This window comes from Brassica rapa, chromosome A06 (assembly GCF_000309985.2).
Source record: "Brassica rapa cultivar Chiifu-401-42 chromosome A06, CAAS_Brap_v3.01, whole genome shotgun sequence".
Classification (NCBI taxonomy): Eukaryota; Viridiplantae; Streptophyta; class Magnoliopsida; order Brassicales; family Brassicaceae; genus Brassica; species Brassica rapa.
The window spans coordinates 5088908-5108756 of record NC_024800.2 but is presented as its reverse complement, the minus strand read 5'-3'; the positions used below and the strand labels follow the sequence as shown (position 1 = coordinate 5108756).

Below are 19849 nucleotides of genomic sequence, written 5' to 3'. Positions count from 1 at the left end.
TATTCGGTTTTATACCAAAAAAAAAATTATTTTGTTTGAGATCATATTATATGAATTTTAGAGTCATATTGTCAACACAGTCATTTATTAAAAATATATTACATGTTCAAATAGATGAACAAAAAAGTAAAAATGCTTCTACCATCAAATAAAATAATCAATTCTATAACTAAAATCAAAGCTTGAAATTTTGAAAATCAAAATATGAAACAAAACAGAAACATAAAAGAAAAGTTTTTTCACTCTTCCATATTTAGTGTTCATTAAAGTCATATTTTTTCAATTGAAAATTTCCCATTAATTATTGTCCATCAAATTTATAATCTTCATATTAATTAAGTGCATACTAAAATAAATCAAAAATATCAAAAAGACTTAGAAAATAAGATGTATGAATTGCGATGTATTGTTATTTAGTTATAGTTCAAGTGTTTTACAAATTAAGGTTTTTTATTACTATAAAATTATGGTAATAGTTATTAACACAAATTTAACTTATGTAACAAATAGATTTTCATGTATTATTTTAAAATAGATACATATTTACATGTTTCTACTTTTAATCGGTTTTGTTCGGTTTATTCGGTTTAATCGGTTATATACCAAACCATATCCAAATCCTACGGTTTTTATAAAATTATATCCATTCGGTTTATATGGTATATACCAAAACCAAACCATATTGTCTATTTCGGTTCGGTTCGGTTCGGTACGGTTCGGTTTTACCATATTGAACAGCCCTAGTATACTTATATATAAATTTTTTAATAATCTGTATTTGCTCAATAATTCCAATAAAAATCAGAGAAATTGACTATAATATTAGTCATTAAACTCATAAAATTAATATAAGATAAAAGTAATGATGATATTATCGCTAGATATTGTTAATATCTATTCATAATAATTATATATTAAATATACATTTAAAAAAATTGTATATATATATCGTTTGAATAGTTAAATATTTATTAATTATATTATATATCATGATAAATATATAGATATCAAAATAAAATTTTAAATAATAATATTAATTAAACTAATGACGTATCCTAAAATTATGGAAAAGATACAAGTAAATAAATAAACTAAAATCTTGGAGAATATGACAAATCAGCAAAATATCCTAAAATTATGGAAAAAGATGACAAATAATCAAATTAACTAAAATTATGGAGAATATGACAAACCAGCAAATTCACTTCTCAAATAATAGTATAGATACATGTTAAAGTTAGATATACAGTTTGTATATATTAATCTTTACACAATTTAGAACGAACGCTCTGAAGAAGAACAGAATATCAACCATAGTTGGCATATGAATGGTTCTTCGAAATGAATACCTGATGTAACAGCTCTGGAACAGGACAGTCACGGCCCTGCATCTAGGTTCCCAAGCCCAACCAAGAATTGACGCATGAATGAACAGTCACATCTGCATATAACAACACAAAACACATATTCACGCAGTGCAACATAAACACAAACGAAAAAAAAAAAAAAAAAAAAAAACACACACAAACGACTTTTTGCTAAAAAAGAAGACTAATAACTCTTATATTTGCTCCACTGAGACAGCTAACTCACAGAGAAAAACATATTTATACCAATAATAAGCATTGTTGAGCTTTTAGTGGTTTTGTTTTGAACATTCACTTTGATAGTTTCACTATTCATTCGAAACATCGAAACTATTTTTACAGAAATATATATAACAGCTTAAATGATTATTTCTTCCTACGAATGACAACATCCAAATACTCGTCAGCATCACCCTAACTAGTTTTCTCAAAACTGACTTTTAGAATTACCCCAAAACATATATTGAAAAAGAGAGAACGAAAGAGATTCTTAGACCCATAAGACAACGAAGGAGATTTGATTTTGAGTCGTTCTGTCGCCGGAAAAAGCAAACTAATCGTAATTGTAGATTCAGCAGATTCCTCCCCACTGAGCGGAGTGTGTTCCTTCCTCCGACGGACACCGATGACCGCCGTCTCTATGGTTACGAATGAAGATGTAAGGCCCATTAAAATAATATGGCCCAAAAGCGTTACAGTTGAAAAGAACTAGTTCCTTTTCCTTGAATCATCAATCGTTTATTCCACAGCCGTCAGCCATGCCATTTCAAGATACAAACATACTTGTTCCATTCCATATCAAGTCACAGACTAAGCACACCATTAACACACTATAATACAAACAAAAGACAACTCAGAAGGATAGATAGTAAACACAAACAGTAGCGATTTTGCAGGAAACTGGCTTGCTTCACGAGCTGTTGCTTTCTATGTACGATGTCAGGAGCTAAGACAAGAAAAAGAAGGAACAAGCTTAAGACTAGAAAAACCAAATATAAATAACATTTTTTAGCAATGAAAAGTTCCATAAAACATACCTTTTCACAGAAAGGTAAGAAACGGTCTTTAGTGGCTTTATCTTCCCATCGAACCCTTTTAAACCACTGATCATCTCTGTAGTTTATAACAATTTCTTCACCACCAACACAACTCTTAGAGCTGAGTGGAAGCTTCCTCAGCTTTGGACACTTTTCTACTTCAATCTTCTTCAAACAAGGGAAAAGCAGAGGGCTCCAGTAGATTCTCTTCAACCTCGGTAAGTTGATCAAGTCAAGCCTCTCAAGCTTCTGAAAAGGAGTATTCATACCTCGCGCTTTCGGCTCATCTGTTACACTACGTGCAACTCTCTCCTCGCTTATGATCTCTTCTACCTTCTCCAAACACTGAAGCTCGAGATGAGTAAGGTTAGGAACAAACAACAACCACGTCAGATCCTTTAGTCCATTGCAGCCAGTTACAGTCACACTTGTGAGGTTTCTCAGTCTTGTCCTAGTCAGAATAATGTCCCATGGCGTCCTCCCAATCTCTATCTCAGATATTTCACAACTCCTAATAATGAGCTTATTGAGACGCTCCATCGTTGGCAAAACAAGTGTTTTGTATGCTTCTTCTCTAACATCTCTTTTACATACCTCTTTGATGCAACATGCCAACTCATCAGCGCTGAACAGTTCCTCCAACGCTGAACTCGAGGAGATGTCTATGTTTAAGCTTTCAAGTCGTTCCAGCTCCTCGACCCTTCCCCACACATCAGTTTGTCTTGCCATCATTGATCAGACGAGAAGAGAGACGATTATAAGTTCTTCTCACAATAAAAAAAACTGAAGTCTTGTATTATACTAAAATTATCGACGTATGAACCGAACCCATGAAGCTGCTTTCACACCGGATACAATGTTTTCAAAAGCAAAAAGCAACTACCTTGCCTTTATTAAAACTTTCTGACCAAAACACACAGGTCTTGTAAGTTATTAATATCAATATGTAACAAATAAACGTGTTTGTTGATACACAATGAATCAATAATAGTTAAGCTGAGACTTTTTTAAAGAGTAAGCTCATAGGTCTATTGAAAATATGTATTCTTTTGAAGAATTGCAAAAGCTAACTTTAGTTAGGACAATGCCTAAAACACGGATTGGGAAATTACAAGGAAGATCATGAGTGACATAATCCATTTCAAACAAATTATTAGAAGAACTAACAGATTGACCTTTTCATAGCTAATAATTGGTGGTTTGTTTGCTTTGCGAAGTTGTGGAGTAGCTAAGGCATATATAGCCCATGCTACTCCTTAGCAAGACACCATTCACACATTACAATCGAAAGCTGGGCCAACAGAAAGAGTATCCCATGCAACTATACTGAGATTTAAGTATAGATTAAAAGCATGAGGACCAACTACTTTTCATTCTCTCTTTTTTATAGGTTAAGAAAGCTTCCGCTGCTTGATATCTCTACCTTCAACGTTGAGCAACTTGTTATGGTGAGGTCAATGAGACCATCTATGGTTGACAAAACCAGATTATTTGTTGCTTCAACAGTAGACAGTACTTGGACAGTGTTTGCCAACTTATGACACCTTAAGAGCTCCTCCAAGGCTGAAGTTGAGGAGGTATCAATGGTGACAACTTATAAACGTTCCATGCTCTTGGGCTCGTTGACTGTGTTAAGATCAGCCAAACACTTGGAAGAGCGCAATCTCAACACTCTCAGAATTGGCACTCTTGATATAACAGATTCTTAAGCCGACAAGTCCTTTCCAGATTCAGATGTAACAGATTCTTCAACTTCTGTAGACCATCCGGCAAGTTCTCTATCTCTTCGTCGAGAAACCGCAAGTAGTTCAAATCGGAAAGTTGCTTCGGCACTTGCTTGAGGTTGGTAGATGACAGGTTCAGAACAGCTATATTTAGCATATTCTTAAAGAACTCACGACGGATATGCACCAAGTTGCGGTTCTGTTGGAGCAAGAGAGTTGTGAGTCTAGAGCAGTCAGGGCTTCCTCCTGATAACTTTGCAATTCCAGTGTTCATCACCACGGATATACACACGTCTCCAGTTCGTCACAGTCGGTACATGACGTAGCTCAGCATCATTGGCGTGCACAACACGCTTTTTTTTATCCGTTCCAAGATCAGTTGCAACCCAGAAAGCCATTTTGTGAACCACAATAAACATGCGCGAAACAAGCTCGTTAATGATCTCATAACCTCGGTCCATAGCACTTTGTCTACTTTGGTTAACGTCCAAAATATTATCCTCGCAACTTTCTTCAATGCGGAAGCTGCAGTAAATAGAGCGCAATACTTGACACCCACACCACTGAGTCCATCATAGCTATACTTAAGAACCTGGAGAATGTTATTTTCTATTATAATTGAATTTATAAGATGCAGAATAATGTATGGAGCTTGATCCAACATTCTCTCAAGGATACATAAATAAAACTGCAGTTGGATTTTTTCATAAAAAAATATGACAATGCAATGGAGAGTGAAAAAAAAAAATAAGGTAAAGGTCTCAAACATGATCCTAATAAACAGAAACTGGTCGCCAGTGTTAGAAGGTATATATACACACACATGCACAACGAGATTGCTAACCCTTTTATCTATCGTACAAAATCCAATACAACTACAACGTGAAAATACTAGTAAGTAAACATGTGGTTCGAGCTAGAGAGGATACAGAGCTTGTAGATAGTACTGAAGTAGAAGATTAGTGTCTTAATTTCATAATCTGATCCGGTTTAGTACTATCTTCTCCTAGTTACGTTAGGATTACGATACTTACAACAAATACGTAAAACTATGAGCTCTAATAGTATTTGTATATCTTCTTGAGGACAAATCGACAACTTCAAAGAAGCATAAGTATATATCATCCAAAATAGAATCCAAAGAACAAAATAGAAACATAACAAAACAAGACAATGCAGAGTAGTAGAGAGAAGAAAAGTAATGCCGCATACGCATATCAGTTGAGACCATTACAAGTTTTGCATCATCTTTTTATGAAACTTACTCTCTCGGTCATAGGAATCCAACTTGCATGAAGGTATGAAACAGAGTCTTGTGGCTTCATCCTCCCAGTCGACCTTTTCCTTTCATTCTTCATCTCCAAATTCTAATAGCGTTTCCAGGAAGCTTGGAAACGGAGTTTAGTGGCTTCGTCCTCCCATTCAATAGTCTCTTTCCAATAACTCTCTGTGAACTCGATAACAAATCCTTCAACCGTAGCAACACTTTTGGAATCCAATGGAAGCTTTCTCAGGTTTGGACAGTCTCGTACCCTGATTCCTTTCAAACATGGAAAATGGAGAGAACTCCAGTAGATGCTCTTCAACATTGGTACAGAATCCAAGTTGAAGTATTTTAAGCTTGCAAAAGGAACGATGCTACCTGCCTCCTTCTCTGTCACACCATTTGTAGCTTTCTCTTGGGTTATTATATACTCCATTTGCGTTGAACTACTAACCCTAAGATAAGTAAGCTTGGGAGCGAACAACAGCCACGTCAAATCCTTGAGACCGTTGCAATCAATTATTAAGACCGTAGAAAGGTTGAGGAAGGATGGACAAGTGGGACTTCTATTCCACAATGAAGTTGCTGCTCCCTCTGTCTTTATCTCCGTCATTCCACACTTCTCTATCCGGAGGTCACAAAGATTAGCCATAGTCGGTAAAGTCAATACTCTGAATGATTCATCCCGAAGGTCCGAATAATCTAACTTCTTAATACATTTCACCACCCTGTCATAGTTTGACAATTTCTCCGCAACCAAACATGAGTTTATACCTATGGTTACAACTTGTAGATATTTCAAGAGCTGCAACTCTTCCAATAAGCTCATGTCTAGCTTCATTTTGGAACGCAATAGTCCCAATCTCCTCAACCTCGAAAATTTGGATATCATCCCCGAAACATTATCAAGGCTCTTCGTGAATTCCAAATCCAGATATATTAGCATTCTAGACTCTTGTAAACCAACAGGCAGTCGCTTTATTCGTGTGCCTGACAAGTTAAGGTATCTCAAGGCGACCAATGACATTTTATCTGGCAATCCATTGAACAAGTCAGTTTTCGAGAGATCCAAGACGAGTAGCCTAGGCATACGTCGAAAGAATTTGCTTGAGATAGTTATCAGCTTGTTTTCCTGGAGAAGCAGAGTTGTAAGTTCAGGGCAGCACGGACTGCCAGATAACTCTTGGATCTCATTGTTCATCAAAGACATCTTTCTCACGGGCCCCCAACTCTCAACTTCCGGTATATCACGTAACCCAACACCGGCTTGCACAGTATATCTCCCTTCATGCTCCCCAAGATCAGATGCTACCCACAGAGCCATCTCCCGAACCACATCATGCATTTTCACTTTTACTTTATAGACTGGTTCTTCCAACAACAAACATGCACAGAGAAGAGAACTGATGATACTATAGCCTTCGTCGAACGCGTTTTCTCTACTCTGATTTTCTTGTATGAAACCCTCACCGATCCAGTACTCAATTAGCATATCTTTTCTGATTTCAAAATCTTCAGGAAACAAAGAGCAATAGAGGAAACATGGCTTCGCATGCTCCTCCTTGAGGCTGTCATAGCTATACTTCAAAACTGGAAGAATCTCGTCCATTCCAGAAAATTTTGCAGCATTTGAAGTCAAAGTCTTAACTGCGTGGCGCCATTCTTGTATTGTGTCCTTGGATGACATGATCTCACCAATAACATTGAGTGCCAATGGTAGGCCATGGCATTTTCCTGCCACTTTTCTTGCGAGTTCGGGAATGCCTATGTTGCTTCCTAGTATGCTTTCCCCTACTTTCTCCTTGAATAACTCCCAGGCTTTGTCGGTGTCCAGACAACTGACTTCGACTGGGTTAGTATCCCCCATGAGTGCACACACTTCCCTTGAACGAGTGGTGAATACAATTTTGCATTTGTTTTCCTTTGTGGGAAATGGAACACCTATGCCTTTTAATTCCACTTTGCTCCAAATGTCATCCAAAAACAACACAAATCGTTTGGTCTTCAGGGAATTGTGTATACTAGAGGCTTTCTCGGCCTCTGTATTCTGTTTCCATGAATCCCCTTCAGTAAAAAAGCCTAGTTTCTTAGCGATCTCATCTTGAATCTTCTCGTTCCGTTTAACCTTGGACACTACAACCCAAATCACTATGTCAAACCCGTCATTTGCACCACAAAAGTTATTCCTGAGTTGGTCAAGAAGAGTTGTTTTTCCTACTCCCCCCATGCCATAGAGACCCATAACCTTGGTTCCCTCATCCATGAGGCGGCTCCATGCACTCTCGAGCAATGTTTCCTGACCAACAATGTTTTGCTCTAAATCTCTTTCCGTCACAACTCTTCTCACATGTGGCACAGCCAGAGCATTAGTATCTTCTGTTAATTTGCGACCTGTGAGCTCCTTGACATCTTCCAACATCGAGAAAACCTCTTTCCCAAAACGAAACCTTGCTACTAGTTTTCTTGAACAGCCATCACAAAGAGACAACCCTTGTAGTTCACTTGTACAAGCCACAAGCGTTACACCGGACTGGTTTTCAATGTTCCTGACAGCCATAAGCCATACATCAACTCCGCTAAGCCTTTGTAGACCTCTGTCTTCCTCGCTCCTCACGAATCTCAGCACATCATTTCGCCTTGCCTCCAGTATCTTCATGTCTTCTACCAGAGTTTCTAGATTCTTGTCGAGTCTACAAATATGGTGGACTTCCAGACAAAAGCAGCTACATAATTTCTCAACCACGAAATCGGTTGCTGTTGAGATAGCACCACCCATCGTGCACTTGACACACAAAGAGAGAGATTCAGAATGCAAAACAAGTTAGGCGTAATTGAGATTTGGCAAGTAAAAACTCAAAATGTAAAGGTGTTGGAGTTTATTGATGGTTTTGTGAACGAGTCCAAGTCGTCTATGTAGTTGAATCCCATACACAATCGTGACATTGTAATATAATACAGTAAGATTCCAAAAATATCAAACATTATACTAATATTCATACCCCAACTTGGAAGTTTCTTGTCATTACTTGTGTCCATGTCGCAATAATGGAGAGTATTTTCCTATAGTTTTCCAAGAATAACAATAAACAAAGATGAGGCTCATTGCAGACGCAATTAAAATGGTTCTGTCGTTTTCCAGTCTGTTGGTCAATCAAATAAATCATTAGAAATTTAATCAGACCAATAGATAAAGATTAAGATGGCTATTACCCTTGTCAGCTAATAAGCGAGAGTAAAACGTATGTAAGCAAGAAAAACATAGTTTGTAATCAACCAAAAAAAATCTTTATGAATATACATTTATACATGTTAAAGTTAGATATGCAGTTTGTATATATTAATCTTCACACAATTTTGATCGAATGTTCTGAAGAAGAACAGAATATCAACCATAGTTGGCATATGAATGGTTCTTCGAAATGAATATCTGATCTACTCATAACCTTGTTGTACCTTTCTATGTTTATTCCACAGCCATTACAACATACAAACATACTTGTGCGGAGAAGCAATCTTCTTGACGAATGATTATATTTTAGTGCAGGAGACTCTCAGATTCAACACAGACTGTATTATAATAAACACACCAAATCACAATCACACTCAACAAATGATAGAAGAAATATGACTCTGTTCCATTCCATATCAAGCCACAGACTATAGCACACTATTATACAAACAAAAGACGACTCATAAGGATAGTAAACACAAACAATATCAATTTTGCAGGAAACTGGCTTGCTTCACGAGCTGTTGCCTTCTGTGTACGAGGTCAGGAGCTGAGACAAGCAAAATAAAGAACAGACTTAAGATTAGAAAAACCAAATATGAATAACTTTGATAGTAATGAAAAGTTCCATAGAACTTACCTTTTCACAGCAAGGTAAGAAACGGTCTTTAGTGGCTTTATCTTCCCATCGAACCCTTTTAAACCATTTATCATCTCTGTAGTTTATAACAAGTTCTTCACCACCAACACAACTCTTAAAGCTGAGTGGAAGCTTCCTCAGCTTTGGACACTTTTCTACTTCAATCTTCTTCAAACAAGGGAAAAGCAGAGGGCTCCAGTACTCTTCAACCTTGGTAAGTTGATCAAGACAAGCCTCTCAAGTTTCTGAAAAGGAGTATTCATACCTCGTGACACTACTTGAAACTTTCTTCTCCTCGCTTATGATCTCTTCTTGTACTTTCTCTAAACACTCAAGCTCGAGATGAGTAAGGTTAGGAACAGACAACAACCACGTCAAATCCTTTAATATTCACAGATTACAATAAAAAGCAGAGCCAACAGAAAGAGTATCCAATGCGTTAAACTGACTTGCTTTACGAGCTGTTGAGTACGAGACCATGAGCCATCAGATAATTTATTATTTAGGACAAATGAAAATTAGAAAGAGTTTGAAAACAAGCTCATAAGACAATACTCCAAGGATAATGTGTAATCCATTAATGAGGTGCACGCCGATTAAATGAAGGTAAGAAACGGTTTCGTGTGGCTTCGTCCTCCCATTCAATCCCTTGTATCCATTCTTCTTCGCAATGAAAATCGAATTCTTCAACCTTTAAGATGCTTTTTGAATCCAATGGAAGCTTTCTCAGCTTCAGGCACTCCATGACGGAAAAATATTTTAGACGTTCAAAAGGTAGAGCACTCCAGAAGATGCTCTTCAGCTCGGGCAAATCAGCCAAGAAAATGATTTTTAGATTATTGAAAGGAACAACAGTATCATTACGTGTCTCCTCCAAAATACTCGCAGCTTTATCTTTGCTTATTATCTCCTCTAGTTGTTTTGACTGTAACACACAAAGGGAAGTAAGGTTTGGCGCGAGCAGCAGCCACGTCAAATCTTTAAGACCATCACACGTTCCTATTCGCACTTCAACGAGGTTTGAGAAGCACTGGAGTATAGTCGGACTTTTGTTCAATGATGTCTTCTCTACTACCTCTATCTCCCTCCCTCCACAACTCCATATATCGATGCGGCGAAGAGTATCCATAGCTGGCAAAACGAATACTTGCTCTGATTCTTCTTCTGGAGGGTCCGTAGTATTAATGTGTTGAATACATCTCCCTACTCTGGGATCATATAACAATAGCTTCCCAACCAAACTAGAAAAGATATTTATGCTTACAAACTCCAAATGCTTCAAGAGCTGCAGCTCCCTCATTAGGCTCATATCTAGCCACACTTGAGATTCTGCTAGTTTCAATGTTCTCAATCGCGACAAATTTGATATCCCATCACAACTCACAACCTTGGTTTCCTCCAAATTCAGATGTATTAGCATTTTTAACTCTTGGAAACCAACAGGTAGTCGATCTATCTGCGTCTGTGCCAAGTCAAGACATCGCAGAGAAGACAATCTTGATATCTGCTCTGGCAATCCATTTAAATAGCGACAAAATGATAAATCCAAAACGAGTAGCCTAGGCATAGACCGAAAAAAATCGCCTGAGATTGTTGTTAAGCGTTCGTTACACCCAAGGAGGAGAGTTGTGAGTTCAGGACAGTCGGGGGGCGGGCTGCTCTCTGATATCTTTTCAATACTAGTACCCATCAACGACATCTTTCTCACATCTTTCCACTTCTTTACTTTAGGTATCTCACATAACCCAATGTCAGTTTGCACAATACATCTTTCTTTATGCTTCCCTAGATCAGATGCTATCCATTGTCCCATATCCCGTACTACATCATGAATTTTCAAATATGATGAATTCCCTGCTTCCTCCAACAAACTTGCACGGACAAGAGTCCCGAGTATCGCATAACCCAGGTTTAACGCCCTCTCTCTACCTTCCTTTGCATCTATGAATCCTTCACATATCCAATGCTCTATCAATCTCACTTTACCAAAAAAATGATCTTCAGGAAACATAGAGCAATAGAGGAAACATGATTTCACTTGCTCTCCCTTTAAATTATCATAGCTATACTTCAAAATAGGAAGAATCTCATCTTCCATGCCTGAGAACTCTTGAGCAGATGAACTCAAATCGCCAAGTGCTAGATGCCACTCTTGTACTGTGCTCTTGCAAGCCATAGTTTCGCCGATGACATTGAGTGCTAGTGGTAGGCCACAGCATCTGTCAGCGACTTTTCTTGCGAGTTTGGGAATATCTGTGTGGCTTTCCAGCGTGTTTTCTCCTACTTTCTTTTTGAACAAGTCCCAGGCTTTGTCGGAGTCCAGACAAGTGACTTCGATTGGGTCATTAACTCCCATACGCCCACATACATCACGAGACCGGGTGGTGAATACTACTTTGCATCCGTTTTCTGTGCTAGGACACGGGACTCCAACCGCAGATAAGTTTACTTTCTCCCATATATCATCCAACAACAACACAAACTTCTTCCTCCTGAGAACGTTGTGGATGTCAAGAGCTCTCTCGTTCTCGTTTTTCTCATCCCACTCTTTCCCCACAAGGCCTAGTTTTTTCGCAATGCTCTCTTGAATCTTACGGACTGAAGCATTTCTAGACACTTCAACCCAATATCACAATATCAAATCCTTCGCCTGTTTTGGAAAACTTGTTGTTGATATGCGTGAGAAGGGTGGTTTTCCCTACACCACCCATACCATGCAGACCTACAACCCCTACTGTATCTTTTTTCAGACGGTTCCACACCCTTTCGAGCGTTGTTTCCTGACCAACAATCGTGGGATGAGTAGGCAACTCTTCAACCTCAGATCTAGGAGTTGCCTCAGTCACCACATCAAATTCCCCTTGAGAAATAAGACTCTCAACCTCCTTCAATACTAAGATTACCCTTTTCCCGTAACGATAGCTTAGTTTCAAATTTTTAGAGCAAAATCCACACATACACAACCTTTCAAGCTCGAGATTACTAGTACTAAGAAGGTCATTATATTGGTTTTCGATGTCTAGGATCCTCGTAAGCCATACCTGGACTTGAGCACGCCTTTGACGATGCCCAGTGAACTCTTCTCTGTGTACCCTTCCTTGAACATCATCTCGCTTTGCCTTGAGCACTCCCATGGCTTTCTCGAGAGAGACTAGATTCTCAGCGAGGTTGTGAATATAACTCCCCTTGAGGCATAACCATTTGGAGAACTGATTCACCATTTGGTCACATGACATCGAGACAGAGAAAATTCCTCCCATCGCTGCACAACAGAGAGAGATTCACTGCTCACGACAACAAGAAGCTGAGCAAATATCAGAAAAAGGAAGAAAGGAAAAGATATGAATATATGATGTTTGAATAGTTTAAGCATATGACGAGAAGAGCTTTGCAAGTGCACGAGTCCAAAGATGCTAAATATATAGATCAAAATATCTAAAAGCCTCTTCCTGAGATGATGGTCCCTACGTCTCTGGAAACAACCCATATACTATGCTTTTCCACTATTCTACGTTTCACATATTTGACACAATATGCCCACTCAATTTCACGAATCAAAAACTCCAAGTGCATTAAACGTGGATAGCTCAAAGTGAAAACCTGTATAGAGAAGAGAGATTCTCAGAACAAAACAAGAAGCTAAGCAAACATTAAAAAAAGGTCTCAAATGTGTTAAACATGGATAGCTCAAAATGTAAGAACCACCCTAGGAACTGAGGTATGAATTCAATCGCATAGTGAGTATATTGCTTAGGAATAGCAAGATTTACCTCTGCACAAAACACACACACACTAAACGTTGCAACATGCAAACTAAAAACATTTATAGATAAGTAAGATCTAACCAATTCTTTTCAGATTAGGTAAGTAATGACAAGTTGCAAGTTTAGCCTTCCAAACCAGAGTGCGGATCTTCTCAGCTTTGGACTCCAGTGTATAGAGACTCTTCAAAAAGAGTGCATGGATCTTCTTTGATCTTTATATGGAAAGGAGACAAAGTCCTATATTTGCTCCGTGGAGATAGAGGTCCTCTCAAAGATAGAAAACAACTAATGTTAGCATAGATCCAAAGAGATAAGTTACTAACAAGGCGTTGCGCGGGTATAGTGTCTATGGTGTTCTTCATTCTATTAAATCTATAGTTTCATTATCCATTTGGCAGAAAATCAACCAAACTAGTTCTCACCAACTGTACTTTTAAAATTTTAAGAAAAATGCGAAACAAAAGAGACAGAAAATGCAACTATTCAAACCATAAAGAGACACTACATAAAAGGAAAAGAAAACATACCAATTCGGAGTTCACGGAGAGATGGATTCAGGAGGCAAAATCTTCCATGAAACCAGCCAGCATCCATGTGAAAGGTGTGCTTTTGCCCATACATGCAAACGCGTGATCAGACGAATCCATCTTGGATGAGAATAAAACTTCCCTTGTCTCATAAGTATTCGACAGAGAAACAAACTCTCATCATAAGCTAATTTGAATAAGTAACAACTATGTAAATACTTGCCAGACGAGGTTTGATCCAACCAAACTCCCAAGCTTAAGTAATCTCACGAAGAAAGCTTTCAAGATCAAAACACATTACAATGAACACTCCAAAACACAAATCAACAACAACAAAAGGATATTGCATCAGTGACCATTAGAAAAAAAGCAATTCACACTTTATAACCAAAATAAAACAAATCCCAAATAAGGATAGCACACACAAACAGTAGCCATTGCAGGAAATCGGCTTGCTTCACGAGATGTTACTCTCCTGGGTAGAAGGGCATGATGAGCTAACACAATCAAAGAAGAAACAAACCTTTAGTGTGAGATACAAAGGATAAGAAACTCTGTTTAGTTATTTGAACGGGTATAAACCGGGCAATGTATCTTGCTTTCATTCTTTCTTATAAGTTTAATTGTTTTCAAGACTAGACCAGTATGGTTCTTTTTTTTTATTAACTGCAATTTTAAATTACTTAGAGAGATTTTTTCACACAATTCAATTAGTAACACAAGAACACGAGGAATATACTTTTATCAAATCAGAATTTCGGTTGTGTCTTACCATCTGTATATAACAGAACTACTACCATAACAAAAACCAACTCCAACACCGAGACAAAAACTAGCATAACAAAAAAAAACTGAAATACAATGCCGGGGCATAAGCTGATTCAAAATTCATCTGATGAGAAGAAACTTCTATACATCTCATTTACAAAACAGCACATGATTGGCTTCAACCCCTCCACACCATGTGAAGGATACCAAAAAGCCACAAGATCTTTAAATCATTTCCAAACATTATGCTTTACATTCAGACAACAACACAACAGTACTGGCCAGTGCCTCAGTGGTCACAATCAAAAAGGGATACTCTGCTTCGATTGTATGATGCAGAACTTGAAACCAAGCTATAAATCGAGGATTAAAAGAGCTAAAAGTAAACGCCTTGTACTCAATCAGACTCCATGATCATGATCCAAACCAACGAATTATAAATTTATAAGGGCATAAGAGCGAAACTTAACATCCTTGGAATAAAAGTAGGAATCACAACCACACAACAATAGAGTTAGTTAAAACAAAATAAAACAACGAACAGTAAACAGACTGGAATCAATTAGATTCACTGATCCAAACCAAACCAAACCAAACCACAAGAGCATAAAGAGCGAAACTTTATGTAAAAAAATTAAAACATACTTCAAATAAAAATTCGAATTTCAAAATTCAAACTTGGAAACAAAGGACTCAGATTAGATCTCACTTGGCGACCATCCTGGCGATGAAATCCTCATACCGGATCTTCCCATCGGATCCAACATCCACCTCCTTGATCCACTCATCGAACTCGTTAGGCTCCAGCTTCTCGCCGATGCTGGTGAGGATATGCCTCAGATCCGCAACGGCAACGAACCCAGTGCCTTCCTTGTCGAGCACCTTGAAGGCGTCGCGGAGCTGGCGATCGAAGGGCTCCGTCTTCAGGTGCTTCGCCATGAGATCCAGGAAACGGTTGAAATCGAACGGGGCGGTTAGGCTCTCGGAGGCGGTGATCGATTTCAGCTGGGCTTGGGTCGGGTTCCCGCCGAGGGATCGCATCAGGATCCCGAGCTCGGAGGGGGCGATTTTGCCGTCACCGTCGGTGTCGAAGAGCATGAATGCCTCCTTCATCGATGAGACCTGGTCGTCGCTCAGACCGTCCTTTCCCATTTTTTTCGATTCTTCCGGGTTGTCGGGTCGGGTTTGTCTCTCTGGGAATCAAGCTCTTCTGTACAGCGAAATTGAGATCGGAGAGAATGTGGTGGCGTTTGCAACTTTTAAACGAAAATGACAAAGCGCATATCTAGATCTACGGCCCATTTAAGTCAGGCCCAGTTCGTCTGAACTTAAACGTTGGAAAATCAATTGCTTAAAATGCTTAATCCCACCATACACTACAACAAATGATCAAGTTTTGAGGAAGTGGGGGTAAAAAGGAATAAACATGACCTAATATTTCTTTAAACCATAGCCTATAGAGTCATTGTCAAAGTGACATAGGAATTATAAAAAGTTTGTATTTGTCCCACATAGTTGGAATTATGGGGAGCAAAGATAATAGGTTAAATGCATTTGTCAAGGATATACCATCGTGTGATTTAAAAGGCTCCTTCCAAGTGGATAATACTCGCATGTTTGAGTTCTATACTTTATCTTTCCTTAGTGTTCTTCACTTGTTTGAATTTTATGCATTATCCTTGACAATCTCCATTATCACTGGACGGCAAAAGTTTCCTGCACTCCTTATCAACGATCAGTGAGACGTTATTTATTTATATTTAACTGAGGAGGACATATTATTCAAAGTATTTAAACGGTCATTCAAGTGTCCAATAACGTAAATCATTTAGATAACAACTTTTGTTGATGTATGATTTCACACGAAACATGGACAAAGACTGTTTTACACGTTGCATCATTGACACATGTAATATCCAACATCATACATCACATTAATTGTAGGATATAGACTAGATGTGTTAAGAGTCGAGGACGTGTTCATTTTTTTTTTTTGAACACCAGGACGTGTTCATATATAATTTATAGTTCTAGCAACTATGAGGTTTTTTAGTTTTTTTGTCCATGAACAAGCTTACACCAGCCAAACAAAAGCCAAGACGTGTAATATAGTGATTTATTATGTCACCACGTGGATATTGTATTATTGAAAAGATACAACAAATGTAGATCTTATGTTGGTTGGTTTGATTATGAATTCATGGCGTGGGTGTTATATGAATGAAACAGAGTACCAATAAGCTAAATCCATTACTTTAAAAAAAAAAAAAATCCATTACGTATAAATCGTAGCCAATGTACAATCAGCTTTTGAACCCCCCACCCCCATGTTACACAATTTATAATTTTTTATCTTAATCCCAGTTCTAGATAACACTTGTAGTCTATATATATTCATATAGGTTCACTAAAACAGTTGGGGTTAAACCGGAAATCAGAACTTTAATACATGGGCATATCAAAATATCTTTTAAAATAAGGCACTTTTGATTAAAGTATGTTCACAAATTTTGTAGAGACGAATCAATATTAAAGTCTTCAAAGTTAGGAAGATGGACATAATCTTTTTAGAGACAAGAAGCTGTATATACTGACTACTGGTTCCGATCCTTCATTTAATGGATTGTAAAGTATGTTCTTAATCTTTCAGAGTGTCGGCTGCGTTTAGAAGCATGTCCACTCCTCCTCCTACACTATCTCCATTGCTCTTCAGATTCCCATTTTGTTTCTGCAACGTCCCCATCTTCTTCTCATAAGCCTTTCTCACTTTACGGACTTTCTGACTTGCAGCGTTACAAGTTTTGCAAAACCATTCTTCATCTGGAACCGATGCACGTGGAGGTTTCATGCAGTATATGTGATACGCATCATCCTTGTCGGTTAGACAGTTTCTGCATAGGCACGAGGAGCAATACCAACGAGCGCCACCGTGTAGTTTTACTAGCTTTGCAGTCAAACACCTGATGTGGTAATACTTGTGTGGGCAAAAAGGGTGATCACATGTTATGAACCTGCCATTCTCCACCACTTTTGTTCCACATGTCCTACAGAGTTCAGAATCTCTCTTCACCTCTACTTTGTGACCTCCATGGTTGATGTTGCAGCTTGAGTTCTCTTCAGATTCGTTTGAATCTTCTTTACATTCTGTACTTTTATCAACACGTCTGCTATCTGTCTTCATTCTTTCACACACTACGCAATTCTCGTGAGGTGATCCGATTCCATTAGCTGTGCAGTTTATACAGTACCAACTTCCCGTAGACATCCCTTTCCCACCTGGATGTGCACATGAGACATGGTACATATCTTCGCAATGATCACAAGCTAAACAGTCTGTCACCGCTGCCTTCTCTCCACATAGCTTGCAATTGTCATAAACACAGACATTTCTGATGTTCTCTGCATTAGGATTAGGCTTCGATTCCCGAGTGTAGAACTTCTTCAACTTCCAGATTTTGAGAAAAAAAAAAGATATATTAGGAGATTAACTAATAAATTAAAGTTTTATTAAACAAGCACTTTGAAGAAGATCATTTATGTATGAACCAAACCTGTTCGGTAGAAAACGTCTTTGAAAGCTCTAAGAGGCTATTACCAAGAACAGCCATATCATTACCAACATCCTGTATTTTTTGCCAGACCTGAAATTAGTAGTTAGGTTTAGTTCTGAGAAAGAAAAAAAAATTTCAAAAAAAAAAAAATATATATCTTTTAAAATAAAAAGATGAAACGAGACTTCCTCTGTTTGTCAAAGTGATCTATAAAAGCAAGACTTAAACCCAAACAACACGAAGAGAACCCCAAGAGTCCAGAGAAGACCAAAAAAAAGAAGAAGAAATGAAGTTGGTTTGGTCTCCGGAGACTGCATCTAAGGCCTACTTAGACACCGTTAAGTCTGTAAGTCTTTGTTTCCGGTGAATCGTATCGGAAAAAAAAAACATGCAACGATCTGTTTCATGTCTTGATTATAAGTTCTTGATTCACTCTTCTAACGATCGCTTTTCATGCCTATTTTGTTTTTTTCTCTCATCAGTGCGAGAATCTTGCAACGCCTGACGCGGCGGAGCTAATATCTGCGATGGCGGCTGGCTGGAACGCGAAGCTGATCGTGGAAACGTGGTCATGCGGAGACGAAATAGCCTCTAGTATCGGCTTAAACGTCGCGAGCCAACACGCAAACGCTAGACACATATGCATCGTACAAAACTCGAGAACAGAGTCCGCTTATCTCCAAGCCATACAAGAATATTCATCTCCCTTGAACCCACCAGAGACAATCGTATCCCAAGAACCCGAAAACGCGATGAAGGAGATACAAGGAGTCGATTTCTTGGTCGTGGATTGGCGGAACAAGGAACTTGCAGCGGCTGCGTTGAGGAACGCTGCGTTTGGAAGCAGAGGAGCGGTGGTGGTTTGTAGAAACGGGTATTCGAGATGCTCTTCGGGTTTTATCTGGAGAAGGGCTTTAAGAGACAGGGAAGTTGTTAGAACGGTGACTCTTCCGGTCACCGGAGGTATTGAGATTGCTCATGTGGCGGCTAGGAATAGGAACTCGGGGAAGAGCGACAAGGGTAAGAGAAGATGGATCACGCATATTGATCAGAGATCAGGAGAAGAACATGTATTTATTATTTAGAAAGTAGTTAAATAGACAAAACTGTGAGAAATGTTTTATTCCGATTCTTGTATATCACTTTGTACATAAGATTCCATAGATGCTATTGTACCATACATGTCTTAGATCTCGGCTACAGTTAATGATATGAAAAACCTTGCATTGAATAACAGATTGAGCAAAACTTGTTGAATCTCATTACTTAATTTGCATTCTTCTCTGAAAGGGCATTGCATTGCATGCATGGTTTTTAACTTCTTTAATAGTTTTCTTCTTCCGTTAGATAGGCAACATGTGATGGAGTAAACTAGACGCAGAAAAATATTACAAATTTATTCGAATACAAGGAGAGTGGATGATTCCACTAGTGCATTTTTCCTGTGAAAGAGCTTCAAAGTTGTCAAAATAAGTGATCCATTGGGTCAAATAGCATTTATTAAGAACCGACCATACTAAAGATATTCATTCATCTGACTCGTAATCACCATGTCAGTCGTCAGATTGGGCTCAAGAACAGTTCTTTAGGATTGCTTGAGCCCATCACATTAGAATATAACGCTGCTCCAAGACTTGCAAGTTACAAGAGGAAAAACTAAACCACTTCCGGTTCAACTTTTCAAAGCTCCAAATGTTGGGTTGTTGCATCTCTACATATTGCTATTTGTTGGACCCATGACGCCTAAACCTCGTTCTATCAACCCAAACCCAACTAATCAAATATCATAGCCTGGAATGAGTAATCTAAAACCCAACTACTTAAATATGAATGAGGCTTTCTGTTAATATTTCTGTGGTATTATTCAAATATCTATTTTAATAATTCAAAAGCGACGAAATAAAAAGGTTTAATGTTTTTTACATGTATGTACGTTGGGCAAAATACAGCACGGGGAGATAAACAGATGACGAATGCG

The 19849-nt window shown here is 38.2% G+C and overlaps 5 protein-coding genes and 1 pseudogene across 5 annotated transcripts; 1 reads left to right on the top strand and 5 right to left on the bottom strand.

Moving 5' to 3' along the window:
- Positions 1 to 618: 618 nt before the first annotated feature.
- Positions 619 to 4428, bottom strand: LOC103872210 (probable disease resistance protein At1g12290). Its single transcript, XM_033274151.1, has 2 exons — positions 1864 to 4428; positions 619 to 1441 (listed from the first exon to the last, which is right to left on the bottom strand). The coding sequence occupies exon 1, from the start codon at positions 3134 to 3136 to the stop codon at positions 2198 to 2200; it is 939 nt and encodes a 312-aa protein (XP_033130042.1). The 5' UTR covers positions 3137 to 4428; the 3' UTR covers positions 619 to 1441; positions 1864 to 2197.
- Positions 4429 to 5180: 752 nt separating this feature from the next.
- Positions 5181 to 8370, bottom strand: LOC103872209 (disease resistance protein SUMM2-like). The gene has a single exon (XM_009150545.2). The coding sequence runs from the start codon at positions 8166 to 8168 to the stop codon at positions 5496 to 5498; it is 2673 nt and encodes an 890-aa protein (XP_009148793.2). The 5' UTR covers positions 8169 to 8370; the 3' UTR covers positions 5181 to 5495.
- A 539-nt stretch (positions 8371 to 8909) lies between these two features.
- On the bottom strand, positions 8910 to 14511 carry LOC103872017 (annotated as a pseudogene).
- Positions 14512 to 14775: 264 nt separating this feature from the next.
- Positions 14776 to 15573, bottom strand: LOC103872016 (probable calcium-binding protein CML13). The gene has a single exon (XM_009150355.3). It carries the CDS (start codon positions 15470 to 15472, stop codon positions 15026 to 15028), a length of 447 nt encoding a protein of 148 aa, XP_009148603.2. The 5' UTR covers positions 15473 to 15573; the 3' UTR covers positions 14776 to 15025.
- A 1111-nt stretch (positions 15574 to 16684) lies between these two features.
- Positions 16685 to 18110, bottom strand: LOC103872208 (PHD finger protein EHD3-like). Its single transcript, XM_009150544.3, has 2 exons — positions 17872 to 18110; positions 16685 to 17765 (listed from the first exon to the last, which is right to left on the bottom strand). Exons 1-2 carry the CDS (start codon positions 17926 to 17928, stop codon positions 16959 to 16961), a joined length of 864 nt encoding a protein of 287 aa, XP_009148792.2. The 5' UTR covers positions 17929 to 18110; the 3' UTR covers positions 16685 to 16958.
- Positions 18070 to 19133, top strand: LOC103872014. Its single transcript, XM_009150354.3, has 2 exons — positions 18070 to 18217; positions 18354 to 19133. Exons 1-2 carry the CDS (start codon positions 18158 to 18160, stop codon positions 18954 to 18956), a joined length of 663 nt encoding a protein of 220 aa, XP_009148602.1. The 5' UTR covers positions 18070 to 18157; the 3' UTR covers positions 18957 to 19133.
- Positions 19134 to 19849: the final 716 nt, after the last annotated feature.